This window comes from Lineus longissimus, chromosome 12 (genome assembly GCF_910592395.1).
Source record: "Lineus longissimus chromosome 12, tnLinLong1.2, whole genome shotgun sequence".
Classification (NCBI taxonomy): domain Eukaryota; kingdom Metazoa; phylum Nemertea; class Pilidiophora; order Heteronemertea; family Lineidae; genus Lineus; species Lineus longissimus.
The window spans coordinates 1071779-1091542 of record NC_088319.1 but is presented as its reverse complement, the minus strand read 5'-3'; the positions used below and the strand labels follow the sequence as shown (position 1 = coordinate 1091542).

The 19764-nt window shown below is 42.3% G+C and overlaps 2 protein-coding genes and 1 long non-coding RNA gene across 3 annotated transcripts in view; 2 read left to right on the top strand and 1 right to left on the bottom strand.

The window, feature by feature from the left end:
* Window positions 1-8158, top strand: part of LOC135497176 (basement membrane-specific heparan sulfate proteoglycan core protein-like) — a 31412-nt gene extending 23254 nt beyond the window's left edge. The window contains exon 13 of the mRNA XM_064786923.1: window positions 8021-8158. Coding sequence (XP_064642993.1) covers window positions 8021-8110 — 90 coding nt within the window. The 3' untranslated portion in view covers window positions 8111-8158. The remainder of the gene's footprint in view (window positions 1-8020) is intronic.
* Window positions 2903-7003, bottom strand: LOC135497067 (uncharacterized). The gene is made up of 4 exons (XR_010448756.1): window positions 6919-7003; window positions 6537-6724; window positions 4464-4593; window positions 2903-3466 (listed from the first exon to the last, which is right to left on the bottom strand). It is a non-coding gene; the product is annotated as an uncharacterized LOC135497067 (long non-coding RNA).
* A 6-nt stretch (window positions 8159-8164) lies between the features above and the next one.
* The window catches only part of LOC135497061 (basement membrane-specific heparan sulfate proteoglycan core protein-like), an 89563-nt gene continuing 77963 nt past the window's right edge, over window positions 8165-19764 (top strand). Inside the window, exons 1-11 of the mRNA XM_064786753.1 lie at window positions 8165-8330; window positions 10842-10959; window positions 11494-11607; window positions 12913-13040; window positions 13483-13699; window positions 14500-15003; window positions 15358-15476; window positions 16088-16313; window positions 16720-16847; window positions 17636-17808; window positions 18698-18936. Of these exons, the coding sequence (XP_064642823.1) occupies window positions 8260-8330; window positions 10842-10959; window positions 11494-11607; window positions 12913-13040; window positions 13483-13699; window positions 14500-15003; window positions 15358-15476; window positions 16088-16313; window positions 16720-16847; window positions 17636-17808; window positions 18698-18936 (2037 nt within the window). The 5' untranslated portion in view covers window positions 8165-8259. The remainder of the gene's footprint in view (window positions 8331-10841; window positions 10960-11493; window positions 11608-12912; window positions 13041-13482; window positions 13700-14499; window positions 15004-15357; window positions 15477-16087; window positions 16314-16719; window positions 16848-17635; window positions 17809-18697; window positions 18937-19764) is intronic.

The window sequence follows — 19764 nt, the reverse complement described above, 5'->3', positions numbered from 1 at the left end:
TTGTGATGCTATTAAAAGAGGAGTGAATCCCAGTTCTTCCTTTGTCTCAATGTCTGCACCTCTATCTAATAGAAGTGTAACAACATTCTCATGTCCTTCTTCTGATGCTATTACAAGAGGAGAGGCACCCGTATCTCTCTTTGTCTCAATGTATGCACCTCTATCTAATAGAAGTGTAACAACCTTCTCATGTCCATTTTGTGATGCCAGGTAAAGAGGAGTGGAACCATTGGTTGTCTTTGTCTCAATGTCTGCACCTCTATCTAATAGAAGTGTAACAACATTCTCATGTCCATTTTGTGATGCTATTAAAAGAGGAGTGAATCCCAGTTCTTCCTTTGTCTCAATGTCTGCACCTCTATCTAATAGAAGTGTAACAACATTCTCATGTCCATTTTGTGATGCTAATGAAAGAGGAGTGAAACCCTGGTCTGCCTTTGCCTCAATGTCTGCACCTCTATCTAATAGAAGTGTAACAACATTCTCATGTCCATTAAATGATGCTAATGAAAGAGGAGTGAAACCCTGGTTTGTCTTTGTCTCAATGTCTGCACCTCTATCTAATAGAAGTGTAACAACATTCTCATGTCCATTCTGTGATGCTATTGAAAGAGGAGTGGAACCCCGGGTTGTCTTTGTCTCAATGTCTGCACCTCTATCTAATAGAAGTGTAACAACATTCTCATGTCCATTAAATGATGCTAATGAAAGAGGAGTGAAACCCTGGTTTGTCTTTGTCTCAATGTCTGCACCTCTATCTAATAGAAGTGTAACAACATTCTCATGTCCATTTTGTGATGCCAGGTAAAGAGAAGTGGAACCCGTATCTCTCTTTGTCTCAATGTCTGCACCTCTATCTAATAGAAGTGTAACAACCTTCTCATGTCCATCAAATGATGCTAATGAAAGAGGAGTGTCACCCTCGGTTGTCTTTGTCTCAATGTCTACACCTCTATCTAATAGAAGTGTAACAACATTCTCATGTCCTTTTTCTGATGCTATTGAAAGAGGAGTGGAACCCCGGGTTGTCTTTGTCTCAATCTCTGCACCTCTATCTAATAGAAGTGTAACAACATTCTCATGTCCATTTTGTGATGCTATTGAAAGAGGAGTGGAACCCCGGGTTGTCTTTGTCTCAATCTCTGCACCTCTATCTAATAGAAGTGTAACAACATTCTCATGTCCATTTTGTGAAGCTACTGAAAGAGGAGTGTCACCCTGGTTTGTCTTTGTCTCAATCTCTGCACCTCTATCTAATAGAAGTGCAACAACATTCTCATGTCCATTTTCTGATGCTAATGAAAGAGGAGTGAAACCCCGGTTTTTCTTTGTCTCAATGTCTGCACCTCTATCTAATAGAAGTGTAACAACATTCTCATGTCCATTTTGTGATGCTATTGAAAGAGGAGTGAAAACCTGGGTTGTCTTTGTCTCAATGTCTGCACCTCTATCTAATAGAAGTGTAACAACATTCTCATGTCCATTTTGTGATGCTAATAAAAGAGGAGTGTCACCCTGGTCTGTCTTTGTCTCAATGTCTGCACCTCTATCTAATAGAAGTGTAACAACATTCTCATGTCCATTTTGTGATGCTAATAAAAGAGGAGTGTCACCCTCGGTTGTCTTTGTCTCAATGTTTGCACCTCTATCTAATAGAAGTGTAACAACATTCTCATGTCCATTTTTTGATGCTATTACAAGAGGAGAGGCACCCGTATCTCTCTTTGCCTCAATGTCTGCACCTCTATCTAATAGAAGTGTAACAACCTTCTCATGTCCATTGTGTGATGCCAGGTAAAGAGGAGTGGAACCCTGGGTTGTCTTTGTCTCAATGTCTGCATCTCTATCTAATAGAAGTGTAACAACATTCTCATGTCCATTTTGTGATGCTATTAAAAGAGGAGTGAATCCCAGTTCTTCCTTTGTCTCAATGTCTGCACCTCTATCTAATAGAAGTGTAACAACATTCTCATGTCCATTTTGTGATGCTATTAAAAGAGGAGTGAATCCCAGTTCTTCCTTTGTCTCAATGTCTGCACCTCTATCTAATAGAAGTGTAACAACATTCTCATGTCCATTTTGTGATGCTAATAAAAGAGGAGTGTCACCCTCGGTTGTCTTTGTCTCAATGTCTGCACCTCTATCTAATAGAAGTGTAACAACATTCTCATGTCCATTTTGTGATGCTACTGAAAGAGGAGTGAAACCCAGTTCTGCCTTTGCCTCAATGTCTGCACCTCTATCTAATAGAAGTGTAACAACCTTCTCATGTCCATTTTGTGATGCCAGGTAAAGAGGAGTGGAACCCTGGTTTGTCTTTGTCTCAATGTCTGCACCTCTATCTAATAGAAGTGTAACAACCTTCTCATGTCCATTTTGTGATGCCAGGTAAAGAGGAGTGGAACCCTGGGTTGTCTTTGTCTCAATGTCTGCACCTCTATCTAATAGAAGTGTAACAACCTTCTCATGTCCATTTTGTGATGCCAGGTAAAGAGGAGTGGAACCCCGGTTTGTCTTTGTCTCAATGTCTGCACCTCTATCTAATAGAAGTGTAACAACATTCTCATGTCCATTTTTTGAAGCTACTGAAAGAGGAGAGAAACCCTTGTTTTCCTTTGTCTTAATGTCTGCACCTCTATCTAATAGAAGTGTAACAACATTCTCATGTCCATTTTCTGATGCTATTGAAAGAGGAGTGGCACCCTGGTCTGTCTTTGTCTCAATGTCTGCACCTCTATCTAATAGAAGTGTAACAACATTCTCATGTCCATCAAATGATGCTAATGAAAGAGGAGTGAAACCCTGGTTTGTCTTTGTCTCAATGTCTGCACCTCTATCTAATAGAAGTGTAACAACATTCTCATGTCCTTTTTCTGATGCTAATAAAAGAGGAGTGTCACCCTGGTTTGTCTTTGTCTCAATCTCTGCACCTCTATCTAATAGACGTTTTACAACAATCTCTTGTCCATTTTCTGATGCTTTTAAAAGAGGAGAGGCAGCCTGAATTTCCATTGTCTCAATATATAATCCTACTCAATTGCTAAAGAATATTCTCATGTTGTTCGATGATATTCTAGGGGGAGAGAAACCCTGTTTTGTCTGAATCTCTGGCCTTCCTCTCAATAAAAGTATAAGAACATAATCAATGATGTCCGTTTTTTGCTGCTGTTGAAACAGGAGAGAGGTTGAGGTCAGCCTTAGCCTAAGTATTTGTTCCACTTCGACTTATTTCAATGTCTGTATTTTCTAAAATCAGTTCTACTGTATGTGTACGTCCTTTCTCATTTATGATGACTGGGAGAATTTTTCCTTCCAAGTTTTTTGCAGAGATCACATTACCGTTTTTACCATCTTTTTTTGGAGTCGAGGTGTTTCTTAACTTCATTCTTGTTATCATCTCTGGCAGCCCAGCTGAAAGTGGATCCATCGTCATCTGTCTCCTCAGTATTACACGTGGTTTCCATTTCTGAAACATGAATGAAAAAGTTGTACAGTTGAACCTCTCTGGCGAGGACAACCTTGGCACTGACAGATGTTGTCTTTAATTGAGATGAGTTAGAAAAGAATTCACAACAAACCAACATGATTGTACTTGTTGATATGATTATATTATGAAAATCTACCTGGTATAGTTCAATGACTGAAAGACGACAAAAGAGTTGAGTATAATAGGAATAAATATTGTCATATTTCTCTTGATTTTTATTTGTCTTGTCACATGCTCTCACATATTGTCATGTGACTTCTTGAGGGTCAAGACTGTGTCATGAATTACTAGGTCAAAAATGATGTTAAGTGAGCTCATTGTCTGTCATTGCTCTTTGCTCGGCCTGAAAACTTATCACATGAATAAATGCGATGAGTCATGTATGATTAAAGGTCATGTCTCCTGTTTATACGGGCGTCAAGGGTTGGTGTAACAGGGTCTGGCGCGGGTCAGCAGAGTGGATCCAAGGCTTGAGGGTCAAGATGATTTGCTTTAGGATTTCAAGCTGTTGCTAGAATGGTGGTGTGACAGCGGATATAGTCCCCCTGGAGTCATAGTCCGGTAGCATTGTATTTGACCAATTAAGCAGCATGATCTATTGTACCGCTAACCCTAACCAAAACATTTAGCAATGCGGGCTATTGTTACACGGACTATCAGCCCTAGGACTACTATCCCCGCCACAGTGGTACCTGTGGTCAGCCCTTAAAGGGGTACACCGTTCGTTATTACTTGTGGTCAAGTTAAATAGAAATGCACTAATACACAATGCCGTAGTGCAGTTATTCTGAGTACAAATTTGTTTAAACTTTGTATTCATAGTATTTGTATATCAGTCTACACAACGACAATGTTGAAATTTATATTAAGTACGTATTTCTGCAATTGGTCATTTTTATATTCAATCACAAATTCAAAATTTTTAACGAATGGCGTAGGCCTTTAAGATGAAATCGGGCAAATATAAAAAACTGACCTATTTCTTGATGCTTTGCCCAGCATGGTTTGTAATTGGGGTCTTGTGCCTGGATTGCTGACTCTTGCAAGGTGTAGCCTATTAGACTATGCTCTGGGTCGAAGGATATTCCCTTGGGTGCATCAGTTATCTGGAACCAAAATTTCATCCAGTTATAATTTGAACACGGTGTAGCCTATTAGACTATGCTCTGGGTCGAAGGATATTCCCTTGGGTGCATCGGTTATCTGGAACCAAAATTTCATCCAGTTATAATTTGAACACAGTGTCTTATCTGCCAATTGTTTTTCTTTGTTTTGTGGCATTCAGGGCCATAGGAGTGGTATGCCTAAGGGTGTCATTCTGGGGGAAGGGGGGATTCTGTTGGCTTACTATTCAGGTTGGTCACAGATCTGAGTGGTAGTTTGCAAATGTTGAAACACCTCAAAGGAATGGATGTAAAGGTTCAGGCTTTTGTCCCAAGGCTGTGCCATGTATCTACTGGGCTGATTTGTCTCAACCTGTACTTTAAAGGAATTGGTACAAAGGTCCAGACTGCATTTACTTGTTGACCTGTAGGTTGTGACCATGCATTTAATGGATTGGTTTGTCTCATGCTGAACTTCAACGGATTTGATGTAAAGGTCCAGACTGCATTTACTAGTTGTCTGTCCGAGGTTGTGACCATGCATCTACTGGGCTGTGACAGTCCAAGGAACCATCCCAAAATATCCTGACCTTGTCCAACATTTCCTAATCACATCTCAGTAAACATCGCCCATTTGTCAATTCCCTGGAGACCAATCTTTGCCACCACTTGATGGCTCTAGTTCATTTCATGCAAATATCAACCTAACACTTGCAATCATATTACATCAAAACGTGATCTTCTTGGTTCATTTAGTTTGGCTTGTTTCATTTGACACGTTTCAACTAGTGTTGAAGCATCTGTGTGCTTTTTGATTTCAGCCATTCCTGGCAATATAAATACTATTAGGGAGTGTCACATGGAGACAATTGTGTGTATGGTGGTAAGCGAAACAGACATGATGCAACTCAATCAACACTCTTTAATAATTTTTTTCAACGATTATACAGAATGATGTTTGTACAGTGAAGACTTCTTCAAATCTGTAAAATGACTCGAGAGGAATGAGCCAGGTTAAGCTACTATGTGATCTATTTGCTATGGGCCCTCATAAACAATTGTACATGGTACCTTTTGCCATGGGGCCTCATAAACAATAGAACATGGCACCTTTTACCTTGGGCCCTCATAAACAATAGAACATGGCATCATTTGCCGTGGGCCCTCATAAACAATAGAACATGGCACCGTTTGCCTTGGGACCTCATAAACAATAGAACATGGCACCGTTTGCCTTGGGACCTCATAAACAATAGAACATGGCACCATTTGCCGTGGGCCCTCATAAACAATTGTACATGGCACCATTTGCCTTGGGCCCTCATAAACAATTGTACATGGCACCATTTGCCTTGGGCCCTCATAAACAATTGTACATGGCACCATTTGCCTTGGGCCCTCATAAACAATAGAACATGGCACCATTTGCCGTGGGCCCTCATAAACAATTGTACATGGCACCATTTGCCTTGGGCCCTCATAAACAATAGAACATGGCACCTTTTGCCTTGGGCCCTCATAAACAATTGCACATGGCACCATTTGCCTTGGGCCCTCAAAAACAATTGTAAATAGCACCATTTGGGCCCTCATAAACAATTGAACATGGCACCATTTGCCTTGGGCACTATTGAACAATTGGGCATGGTAGCATTATACAAGTTAGAAAGATTACATGGAACTAAATAGTGAAAGTCTCTAGTAGAACTCTTTTGTTCTGAATATTTACAAAAAGAGGTATTAATATATGTAGTTTATGTTGAAGAATGATTGCCAAACATTGGTATACAATACGGTTTTTGGTGTTTCCTCCTCAATGAAATATTATGAAAAGAGGTGAGGCTGGCAAAATGATGCATTGTTATGTGCACCCATGGGAGAAAAACACCAAAACATCGCCCCTTTAGGCACCAAACGGAATCAAAATCCTGAACTCCAGGCTTTACCTGCCAAATCCATGTTCCGAGTCATCTTGTATTCCTGAATACCGAGTCCCACGATTGGTCGTTTAGGAAAACAGCGCTCCCTTCCTTCACAGACGTGATGAAGTTCTAATTCAACTTGTGCATTCGGATCTGGGGATCTTGGGGGACGCGATAGTCAAAGTTTCACATCAAAGGTACCGTCCGATTGGCTGCAATAGTGAAAAGCTTTTGTTGTTGATGCTTGCTTTATAATTTTTTGCTTCGTCACGCAGCCCATCAATATCTGATTACTCAAGACGAATGTTAACTTGAGGTGAGACTCAAAGTCTTTCTTCGTAAGCAGAACTGACTTAAACTATCATATTCTTCATATTGCCACATAAATGATTATAAAGATACTTACAAGATTTTCGCCTCTTTGGAAGAAATCAGTGACGTTAATGACCACTTGTCCAAGGTGATTAGAAGACACTGAGACTTTGGGCTCGCCCTGACTTGGAGGTCTATCTACTCTTGTCATAAAACTTTAACTGATAAGAGATGAGCAGACAGCTCCCTACCTGGGATTGGTCTTGCTGGCCTATGAGACAAGACCACTAATGAATATTCATAGGTTGGAGGGTCGAGGCCTATCAATTAGACGAGTGCCTGTTTTTAACTCTCAAGTACATATTTGGAGAGGTATTGAAAAAATATTTGCTGTGGCAAGTCTACAGATATAAAGAAATTATTTGATGAAAAAATTAATTTCTAATTTTGCTAATTTGGTTTTGAGATTTTTCTGCCAGTTGGCTGAAAAGAGTGGAAATATCAATGTCTGTCTAATTTGTCGATTATCAAAAAATTTCCGTGGTCAACTACCAGTTTATTTTTCACCATTTAATACTTGCCCGACTGTCCCGAATATCATATCAAAATTTCAGATTCACAACCCCACGCAGTATTTGATGCGTCGCGGTCAAACATTGACAATTTAACTGCTAAAAGGCTTAAAAAATCAATGGTGGTCTTATCTCCTACTCTTCACAACACAATAGAAACCGGCCAGACTAGGTACCAAATAGAAGATAATCAATACACAAACTGATAAAATCTGAACTAGGACATGCCGATGATTAGGACACGGACAGGTACTCTAAATTATAGCGTTACAGACCAACCTGGAACCCAGTAGAATAGGGTACAGTCCGATATGTACTTTACGGACCTGGCTGTGTCACCAGCTTTTTAAGGGTGATGATGGCTCTGTGTTTTTCTCAATCTGACTGGACCCCAATAAAAGACTTACCCCTCAGAGGAGACCAGGGACTTGTTAGAGGTGATTCATTCAGCGAATTTAGTGTTAACTGTAGTTTTCTCTTTAGTCCGACTGAGGACCCTATACTATACAGCCTCAGAGGAGACCAGGGACTTGTTAGAGATGTTTCACTTGGCCAGCCAGTCTCCAAATAAAGCCGACTAAATGATGGTCTTGTAAAATGTTAACTTTTGTATTCTTATTTCAGTCTGACTGGACCCTGCTTAGAGATGCTCCCCTTAGGGGCGACCAGGGTCCTGCTAGAGGTGATTCATTCGGCCAGCCAGTCTCCAAATAAAGCCGACTAAATGATGGTCTTGTAAAATGTTAACTTTTGTATTCTTATTTCAGTCTGACTGGACCCTGCTTAGAGATGCTCCCCTTAGGGGCGACCAGGGTCCTGCTAGAGGTGATTCATTCGGCCAGCCGGCCTCAAGATCGGACTTAATGATGGTGCTTCAGAATGTCGAGTTCATCTACATCAAGTCAAAGTTTGATGAATACTTAGATGAGATCAGGTAGGTGTTCTGGTCCAGAGATTAAAAGGTTTATTGGTGACCGTTTCTAGGAGGACGAATACAGCTGAAAAAACTACCTTGGGAGTCAAATCTCTTTTGAAATCCACATGTGATCAGAGAAACCCAATAATGAGCCATGTTATTATAAAGATTATTCATCGAATCAGCTCTTTACGACCCCCAGTTATGACATTTCTTTCTGAGCTATCAGTACAAACTGGTGACCTATCCTTTTTACAAGCACTGGAGTAGTTATGGTCAATAGAAGCAATGAAATGTGCTATAAGGCCGAAGTTAAATAGACCTCATTCGTTCATTTACCACGAGTCACTTTCCGGGTTTTTCTTTGTATTCCTCGGTGAATGCACGCCACAAGGCCGTGCTTTTACAGGGGAACGAAAGCAAAAGCGGGAAAATGAGTCCTGGGAAATGAACGAATGAGGTCTATGTAACTTCGGCCTAACAGGTAGCTGTTAAGGGCTCAGTTGTTCAAAACATCTTTTGTCACCAACACTGGATTAGGTTAACCTGGTGTTAAGTCTAAGGCACCTTCCCCATAGAGGTATACGGTATACTACACTATACGAACAATGGCTTCACAAAGGGTGCATGACCATGAAACTATTGTTCACGTATAGTATAGTATAGGGTATAGCTCTATGGAATAGGTGCCTAAGGCACCTTCCCCATAGAGGTATACGGTATACTACACTATACGCGAACAATGGCTTCACAAAGGGTGCATGACCATGAAACTATTGTTCACGTATAGTATAGTATAGGGTATAGCTCTATGGAATAGGTGCCTAAGAGCTTAACTGAATGGAGATAATGCCAAGTCTAAGTTAGAGCCAGCGTTGCATAATTACTCGTATTATATACCCATTTTTGTGTACTACATTGGCCTACCCGACACAATGAGACATGTTTACAGTGGATTTGAGTATTCTAATATAGCCATCCAAACTACAGCGCCTATTCACTATAAGAGCTCTATGTCAAATTTCTATGTCGATTTATTTTTTTGGAGATCGTCAATAGACCTAACAAAACCACACCATAGGCCTAACCACTAATTAGAATTTAGGTCACAAGTGATTAGTTGATTCACAATGCCAACCACTGTTCATCAACTTACCACGACCTCGCTACACGCAGCGAAAAGTTTTCGCCAATCAGTGTGAAGGGACCTTGGCCTGATCAATGCATATCATACTGGGGGCGGTCATGCCAGGTCAATGAACTGTCCAATGTAATCAATGCACGCCAACTGGTTCTTAAAGCCCCCCGGTTGCGGAGGGGGACCCTGGTTATTTGCTTTCAGTGTATGTCTATACTAGACCACAGGCACAAACACCCTACACTTGCAATATCTCACATAGCTATTGAAGAGTTTGTCTTTTACTTCGCTTTGCTGGCAACTGTCCAATTTGGCAAACTGGCCAACAATTAACTTAGTATCGTATCTAGATTACCCCGAAATCTCTTTGCGAAGTAACCATTCATCGACTGAGTACCGGTAGATAAAGATTGTTCGTATTGTTGACGTCAATGATTGAATGAACGGGAAAGAAAGGAAACTGAATTCTTTTATGAATTATTGACAGACGTGAAGCATAATATCTATTGAATACCACTTCGTATGACGCACGTCCCTTTGTCTTGTTAAAATAGGTCTCTGCCATCAGTGTTCGGTTTGTTGTGCGGATATGTATTTACTATGAACTCAATGCATGCCAACTGGTTGCTAACTGGGAATGTCTCGTTTATGGAAGGGGGGACTGGTTATGCTTTTAGTGTATGTAGGCCACAAACGAAAACACCCTACGCTTACAATAGCCTACACAGTTTGTCTTTACTTTGACGACTATCATTAACTTGGAGATAGTTAACTTTCTACGTCAAACACTGCAGCAGCAATCTGTTTGAGTCTTAAAGGGACAATATAGGCAGCAGCTAGGCAGGCAAGATAAAGTTACACAAAGCCGACAATAGGGGTCTCTCACATCTCACAGTACGTCGAAATGATTCACCTTTGTACGAGGAATATATTTATTGCTGAATCTGACATGACGGCCCTCACTGTGTATATAAGTCACCTGAAGATGGCCAAATTAGCCCCTCTGCTCCTGCCTATAGCCCCCCTTTAATGACAAGATGCTTAAATCAAGAAACATACACAAATAGGCCTATCTAGGCTAGCAGGTGGAAAATTCAATCATTACTTCACAACAAAGAGCTGCTTCTGTCAGCAGATATGAGACAGCTACCGGGGCGGGCGGGGACTATTTCTTTGTGGGGCCTTGTGGTTCAATGTCTCCAAGGACTTCTATTTTTAGAGTCCAATGGGGGGGGGGTTGGGGGGGGCCTTCCCCCAATGTACCCCCAATGTACTGGCTAAAACCTGTCACTTTCAGAGAGTGGGGGAGGGGGTTTGGGGGACTCATCCCCCAATGTACTGGCTAAATATGTCAGAATTTTCTGATTTGTAAGCAATATCCTTTTCTACAGGGTGAGCCAGGTCTTCCTTGATGTTGGTGTGGACCCAAGCAGCGGCAGTCGGGGAGACAGAGCATCCCTCGTGGAGATGTGTACCTGTCCAGAGGGTTACACCGGCCTCTCCTGTGATGTAAGTGGCATAAACATTGAAAGGCTATTTAATCTACGTGGCAATTGCGGACAGTGACCGTTTGTGCAGATTAAGATCTTTGCATGATATCATAAACCGCGTTGGAGTGTTGGAACCTACGTCGAGGTGTAGCGGTTGATGTTGAGTTGTTCCCCTGTGTGACGTCATGCTTCTGACGGAACGCTAGGGCAAAGTTGCACGGAATGGTGGGAAAGCGGCCAAGAGAGTTTTACCAAGGGTGATATGAACGGTTTACAGGAGTTGCTCATCAGACACTTAGAGACATTATAGATCAAGATGGGTGGCCAGATAGGCGGGCTGGGGACTGTTGACAGGGAAAATGTTCCTATCCTTGATGTGCGGCTGTGGGGAGTGAAAGTCGAAAAGCTGTGACAAAAAAGCAGTTAGGCCAAGTCAGTTTGGGATGCACATTGAGATGCTCATAGAGTTGATGTTGGAAAGTGGATGAATTTGTCTGTAACTTCACAGAATTTTAGCTATAAATTATTTCATGTTCCCTTTGTTCCATTTCAGAAATGTGCTCGGGGATATCGCCGGCAGTCCGTTGGTCGATTCTTGGGACGATGTATCCCCTGTGATTGCAACAAGCACACGGACGATTGTGATGCTGATACAGGCATCTGTGTGGTAAGTTTTAGATTCTCCTTGTCATGTGTCTCATTCAGTTTGATGATGACGGTAGCATTGTGTCATAACCAAGTGTTGGTTTTAGTATAAGACATTCTACACCCTGTAGGCCTACAGCAGTTGCCTGGCAGGAGACACCCTGGCCAGTGTTGGTTTTAGTATAAGACATTCTACACCCTGTAGGCCTACAGCAGTTGCCTGGCAGGAGAGACCCAGGCCACCAGTGATTGTCCTATACCTGTCTTACACCCGATCAGTAATAGGAGATGGAGACAGATTGCTTACACCACACTTAATTGAGGACCTGGCTCAGAATTGAGTTAGCTTGAGGAAGCATAGTTGTTGCTGCCTGCTGCCCAATTGGACTGATGATAACAAGGAATTATTGACTCAGCCACAAGGTGCCAATGTTTTCAACATTATTGTAGCCTTCTCCTATTGATTAAGATATGTTATTGATGCGAGTTAATGGTGTAGGAACTCTCTGGTGTAGGGGAGGGATAAATCAGGTCATGGAAGGGTGGACATGTTTATTACTGAAGTGTATGACCCTTCCCACATATACAGTACACTAGCGATAACTTTATAATACGGAGAGGGGCATAGAAAGGACCATCATGTGAATTAACCTTTCACTGTTCCACCCAAAATCCCCACTGTCCTCCAGCATGCCAATAGCATTCCGCGAAGTTACTATTTATAGCTCACAAGGTCATTTGCATAAGATATTGATGACGTTTTAGTCACGTGACAGTCGGACATCGACACTTATTTCTACGCATTTGAGCTTATTTCAAAGTCAATTATCTTTGACCCTGCATTGTTTTTAGCATGAATGATACCATAGAGTCAGAGAGAGAAATATTCAGAACAATTATGTAGTATTTCCAACACTCGGACATGTGCCAGATTGAATCTAACTGCCCTAGTTAGAAAGCCTGAATCCATTACCAAACCGCATGTTTGTCCGACATTGCCTGTAATTCAGCGATGGGGAAATAGAGGGCAGCAGCTGCAGTGACCTCATTATCGCGGAATGCTATTCCCCACATCAACGCCCATGGGGGAACACTCGTCAACGAAACACTATTGCCATCTATCGGATATTTACGGAACTGTATATTAGTCTATAACACATTGGGATAAAGAGAGGCGAAGTTGCCAACCGGCGCACGGCCGAACGATAGACATTTTTACCTAAGTCGCCAATTGGCGTACATCGGCAGTTAAAGGGTTTAATTAAGAAATGGACGTGACGTTTTGTGAGAAAAACATCCTAACATTTTTTCAAACATTTCCTTTCAGTCCTGCCAGCATAATACAGAGGGTGACAAATGCGAGAAGTGCAAAGCTGGTTACTATGGCAACGCCAGTGGTGGCACATCAACAGACTGTCTCCCCTGCCCATGTCCTCTAACTGATACAAGAAACCAGTAAGTTGGCATCTATCTTGTCAACTTGAAAGTTTGTTCTTTGCCACTACAGTTAGGCACCAATTGGAGTCATTGGTCTGTGACTCTGGCTTTCAAATTGTTTGAGGAGTCTACGACAAGCTGCTGTAAACTTTAAGATTTTCGCACCTATTTATTTTGCAATTTACATAATTTCTTAGAAAAGTTTTATTTTTGTGATTTTCATTTTGATAGATTACAAACCTTTCTTTCAATTTCCAGATAGAAAACCCAAAAAAATGTTTGCTAACAATTTTGCGAATCCAGATTATTTGCAAAATCCACTAGCTGGAATCGCTTCACAACAGCAAAGAAATTGTTACAGTTACTACTTTTCTCTGAAGGTGGCGTTCATTTTGTTTAACATTAAAGCCTCTAGGAATGGGATAACTACTGTGCTACACAAATTATACTCCCTCTCCAGATTCAGCAAAGATTGCTACGTTGACCCGCTGGACACCCAGATCACATGCCGAGGATGCCCACGTGAGTACACAGGCCGCCGATGTGAACAGTGTGCGCCTGGATACATCGGTAACCCCAAGACCCCCGGCGACTACTGCCGACCCAGCCAACAGTCATGTGACCCGAGAGGAAGCCTGTCTTCAACTCCTGACACTAACGACCAGTGTCCATGCAAGGTAAGGCCAGAGCCCTCTATTAAAACCTGTGTACATTACGTGTACATTGTTGTGCATAAGTTTTGGTAAAAAAAGTACACCTTGGACAATCAATCTGCACAAAATGTTATATGTGTCAAGAAGAACCCTTTGCCAATAGCATAATAAAGTTTAAAAACATTCCAATACCGATTGCTTGAGAAAAAAAGATTTCCGTACACCATATCCATGAAAACGTCACTGGCGCATTGATATGGCCCTGTCAAAGTACAAGTTCTAAACTGACCAGTGAGACCACATTTTCTTAAATATATTATCAAAAAGCATATTTCTGTGATGGCCTGACTCTGTAGATTAAGAATCAACCACAGATTAAGAATTAATTCCACTTTGGTCCATCCCAGCCATGTATTTACCACAAGTTGACATTTTGATAAGCTCGCCACACTTCCGGTCGTGGATGAATACATGCCTCTGCCCGTAAATGCAGTTCAAAAATGTTTCGACATACTTTGTTTGCCTCGTTATTAACTTAAAATGATTGGACCACTGTCGGAATCTTGAAAAGACTTTTAAAAAACAATGAGCTGAATGTGTGCTTAAGCAAATTCCTTTGTGTTATCTCGAAAGCAGCCCAAAAATCTGTTTTATGGGAAAAGTATTCAACTGTTGGTTGTGTTTGAATATGGGTCTTTGGTTATAGACTTGATGCTCTGCAACCAGGGGCGGCTTAAGATTTGTTCCACTGTGTTACTTGGGCACACTTAGTAAAGCCTCAACTCATAGAAGTAACTCTACAAGTGTCTACTTTCAATTTCCAGAGAAACGCCCAAGGTAAATCGTGCGGTCAGTGTGGGGCTGGTGCCTTCTACCTTTCAACCGAAAACCCAGACGGTTGTCTGAAGTGTTTCTGTAATGGTGTCACGGACATGTGCGCCAGTTCCGGATGGTACAGGACGGAAGTCCGTTCGAGCTTTGACCCTGCAAGATTTGATGGGTTCGTCTTGTCAAACGCAGCCCGCACACGTACGGTTGACTCGGAATTCGACGTAGATAGCCGTCGCAACCAGTTAATGTATCGACGCTTCAGCGCTTTGACGCCCTACACATATTACTGGATCCTCCCAGAGAAATTCCTTGGGGACAAGGTTGGAGGGTACGGCGGGAAGATTCTATTCACAGTCAACTACCAAGCGGGCAGCGACCCAAGACCGAATAACGATGCGGATATTGAGATCAAGGGGAATGGCATTGTATTGATGTACACAGCCCGCCAACCTCTTCAGGCCGCGATCCCACAAGCTGTGCAGGTGCCACTGACTGAGGTGAGAGATGTTCCATTCTTTTCTGAACTGGAAGGTTGACGACGTTTGTTTACTGTGGAAGTAAGCTTACACGGCAGTGGAGTAGGTCATGCACGGCTTCAAGAGGCAGAGGGTGTAGTCAATTGTGACTGAGATTACTTACGAATTTCATACATGCAATTAACAAAGCCTTTCTCGCTCATCAATCAGTATTGCAGCAGTTGTTTACATCATCAAGTCATAAGTGAGTTTCTGTATGGAACCCTATTGCGGCCCTATTGTCCACATGGTCATCAGGCCAAATCTAGATCAGGCTTTTATACAGTGAGTTGGTTCATTTTCACCCTTTATCTTTATTCGTTCATTTCTCTGCAGTCCTACTGGATGAAGGAAGATGGGAGTCAAGTATCTCGTGAGGAGTTCCTGATGGTCTTGGCTGATATTGATACCCTAATGATCAAGGCAACCTACGCAAGGACCACGGCACAGTCTAGGTAGGGCAATTTCATCATTCGTTTCGACTTTCAGAAAAGTTAATTTAGGGAACTTCATAGCCTGTTGCATGTGGTTAACTCTGCTGGCTACCATGTAAAAGGGCGTGGGTTCGATCCCTGCGAGAACCAAGGATTGTATTTCTCGATAACTCAAATTCTGGGCTCTTCACAGTCATTCAATGAGACTTAAAACCAAGGTTCTTGTATCTGGTGTCTATGCCAGGGCAGGTTAAAGACCCTACCAAGTGAGAAACATGAGTAGCTTGCATGGACTCAACCTCTCGCTGAAGTCGGATTCACTAGGCCAATAAACCCAACTGGCGCATATCCGTAGTGTCACGCATATACGCTCATCCCGCCTTGGATGAGGAATACTCCCTGGAGAAAATCACCTCCAAGTTCAGAGCGAATGCTGAGGAAGAAGAAGAAGAAAAGTTGATAATCGTTACGGTATCAATAGCTGTGCGTTGGATTCGAACTTGTGATTGGTATGGGTCACAGAATGTGAGACTGGCATCAAAGTCAATATGACAAAAGTAAAAGTGAATCGTAGAGAGGGCAAGCATTTCTCAATAAAAAAATCACCTCTATCCATCACACGTTTCTTCCAGTATTTCTGATGTCATATTCGAGACTGCTGAGAATAGGAACTCTGGGGGTGATCGCGCCTTGACTGTTGAGCAGTGCCAGTGTCCACCTGGGTACCAGGGTCTCTCCTGCCATGACTGCCGTAGTGGCTACCGACGGGAAAAGGTCGGCCGGTACCTTGGACGGTGTGTGCCGTGTGATTGTAACAGGCATGCTGCTAACTGTGATACTGAGACAGGGAAATGTGAGGTAAGCTCATCCTAATTTTAGATTTTTAAATCCGCTTGCGTCCTTAGGTATCATTAGTTAACACAGTTGTGATAACATTTAGTTCAAGGGGTTTTATCTTGGCAAATTTGGAAGTGAAACCTTTTACTGGAACCAAACTGTCTGCTGAAGTGACGGCTGTTTCTGACTTTATGCTCAACCCGTCAGGACTGACATATCTACTGTAAAATCCATCAATCTCTCTTAAAGCACTATGTTGCTCGTGTTAATTGAATTTCCTTGCGGCCCAGGTGAACAGAAATAGATAATTGGAAGCTCAATTATCAGATTTTTGAATGTGCAGAGTTAGCCTTTAGATAAGGGGGGTATAAGAACGTGTATCTCCCTAGGAATCCGTCCTGATGCACTATTAATATTCTGATTTCAGAGTTGCCAACACAACACTATCGGGGATCGCTGTGAGAGGTGTGCTAGTGGTTTTTATGGCGACGCACGGCGTGGAACGTCCAACGATTGTCAGGCCTGTCCATGCCCTCTGACTTCCCGTGAAAACCAGTATGTATTGTTCAAAAAGTACAATTACAGTGAAACCTCTCTTCTAAGGACACCCTTGTCACTGACTAGTACTGACCTTATTGGAGAGGTGTCCTGAAACAACCTCATTTGTGACCAAAATCATAATTCCTAATATTTGTAGAGGTGTCAGCTGAGTGAGGTTTCACTGTAGTTGGTCCTTTGAGACAAGAGTTTGATCATCAGGTCTGGCTCAACTAAAGAATCTGAGTGCACACGATTACTCAAGTAGTCCATCCCAGCAATCACATGTTTGTCCCAATACAAAAGGTGTACCGTATTCATTGGCTTCTACAGTGGAACCTCTGTTAGCGGACACCACTTTATTAAGGACAACCTCTTTGTTAAGGACACTAGTTTTGGTCCCAAATTGGTTGTTTCCATTCAATTTGACCTCTCTAATCAGGACACCTCTCTATTAAGGACAGCACTTGTCAGTCCCGAAGGTGTCCTTATTAGAGAGGTTCTACAGTATTGGTATGTCACACGACGCTATCCAGCCAACCCATGATAAGAAAGGGATTACTGATAGTTGGTCAGGTCAGAAATTTGTTGGGTTTTTTCTCACAAATGCCACGTTTCGCTCAAAAATGCGGAAATTTTGTTGTGGATATGCGAACATGTTGCTGTACTGACCCCATGGCTATGTCGGCAAATACTGGAGGAGATGTGGGCTTGGCTAAGACGACCCCTGCCAGCCAGATGACACGAAATCGACCCTTATTCCGATCACTTCCTGCAAATGTTTGCAAGAATATTCCTATTTTCAGGTTCAGTAAGGAGTGCTTCCTTGCTAGCGATCGCCAGGTGACCTGCCGCAACTGTCCCCAGGGCTATCGCGGCCGAAACTGTGAGAGCTGTGCCCCAGGCTACAAGGGTGACCCACGTCGGCCGGGCGACACCTGTAAACGGGAGGGCGAAGGTCAAGAAGGAGGTGATGGAGGTGATGTTGATTATGAGGATGGTGATATAGTTGATTATCGTGTTGACACTGTAGAAGAGTTCCAGACATGGCACAAAATCTCTATGTAGACTAGCTGAACGTAGTAAAAATAACTAAATTGGTGATAACCCCTTATGTAGTTCATTGACTGGAGTCAGTAATGTTATGCAACGTTATCCAGATGCCAACTCGCATAATGAACTACCTGAGTGGAACTCGAAACTGCTAACATTTCTCAATGGAAGCTTATCTGCCTTAGGTTTTAACTGGGCCGTTCAAAATTCCCCATTTTTTAGGCATTTTGTGGTAGTATTCCTTTAAGCCGGTTCAGAGTCTCCTGCATGAAAGGCCTTTTCACCTTGTGTAAGGCCTATGTGTAACAGATGCCCCTCAACCAGGCTGATTGCGTCGACACGGTATAGAGGATTTTTCAGATAGATCTGGCCAAAGGTACCTGGCGGACCTCTTGTCACTAAACAGTAATAGTGTGATCACAAATTGTAATGTTACACAGACCTGGGCAGCCTGTGTCATAGTTGACACTATAAACGAGTATTACTCTTCAGCATTTGTGAGGCCTACCCTGAGGATAATCTAGTGTTGTGCAACACCACTATCTTTTGGAAAATATGATCTGGTCACATTCCTGAGTTCAACTCAGTGCCTTTGGCCAGAACGATATGAGAACTCTTCATGCATGAAAAGGTTTGAAGTCACTCAAAAAGCTGATAAAACCAGCTTTGTTCTAATGAAGTAAAATATCCTTAAGAAGGGTTTCAGAATGTTATTAGCAAAGATAAGCAGCTTGCTAATGGATAATTTGTGACAAATATTGCTTGGATGAAAATGATCATAAATTGTGTTTTGAAATCCCTCTCTCCTTTTCCAGGGACGACGAAAGCTCCGGGCAAATGTGAACGGTGTGATGAGCGGGGAGTTGTGCCGGGCTCGACATGTGACCCGGCCACGCAGACATGTGGCTGTAAGGATAACGTTGGGGGCTCCGAGTGTGATACGTGTAAAGCGGGGCATTTCCACCTGACAAAGGAGAATCCGCGTGGCTGTCTGCAGTGTTGGTGCTCCGGCCAGTCTACAAAGTGTCGCAGCTGCCAGCAGTATCGATCACAGGTAGGAAGAAAAAACACCATGCCTATAGAGACCATGCACATGAGGTCATTTCCGAAGAGGTGGATGTCAAGTTGACATCAGTGACCCACGTGACCTTGGTCGTTGGTGCATTAGTGGCAGAAGTGTAGTTGTGGTGTCAACTGTCTTTAATGACATATGGCACAAATTGTTGGTGACTTTACTCCATCAAGGATACTGATTGACATCCAAAATGACATCACAGCGTGACCTCTACTCTAAAATTTCAAAATAGTCCTGCCTCTGAGCCTGGTTGTGGTGTAGCATTAGTTAGACTTGTAGGTTGTGATGAACTCACAGGCGGAAAACCAGCCCTCGATTGCTGTGGACAAGTGGTTCGGGCTCCTGTCTAGGGGTCAAAAGATCCTTGATTCCAACCCAACAGTCGATGTGAGACTCTTGGCAGTTCTCATTGTCAAACTTGCTTTCTTTTGCCAAGTCAGAAATGGGGACCGGTCAGAGAGGCTCATGTTATAAAGCAGATTGAGAAGCTCATTTGATCGTATGTTGGGTGATAACCTAAACTATATTTGAAACTGGAATATAAACTTAAAACTAAGTTTGTAAGTCAGTTAGTTAACCCTTAAAGCGCTGAATTAACAAAATCATATTACCCCTGAGTGCCGAATTAACCGAGCATTTTTGAAAATGATTAATAACAACGTTATTTTTGTTACAAACACCATGGAATGTACTGATGATTTTATACAAATGGTAATTCCCGTCGATTTTTGTGACATTTCCCGCCAAAATTTACTAATTAGGGGTTAATTAGTGCAAATACCCATAATCAACAAAAATATGGCCAGA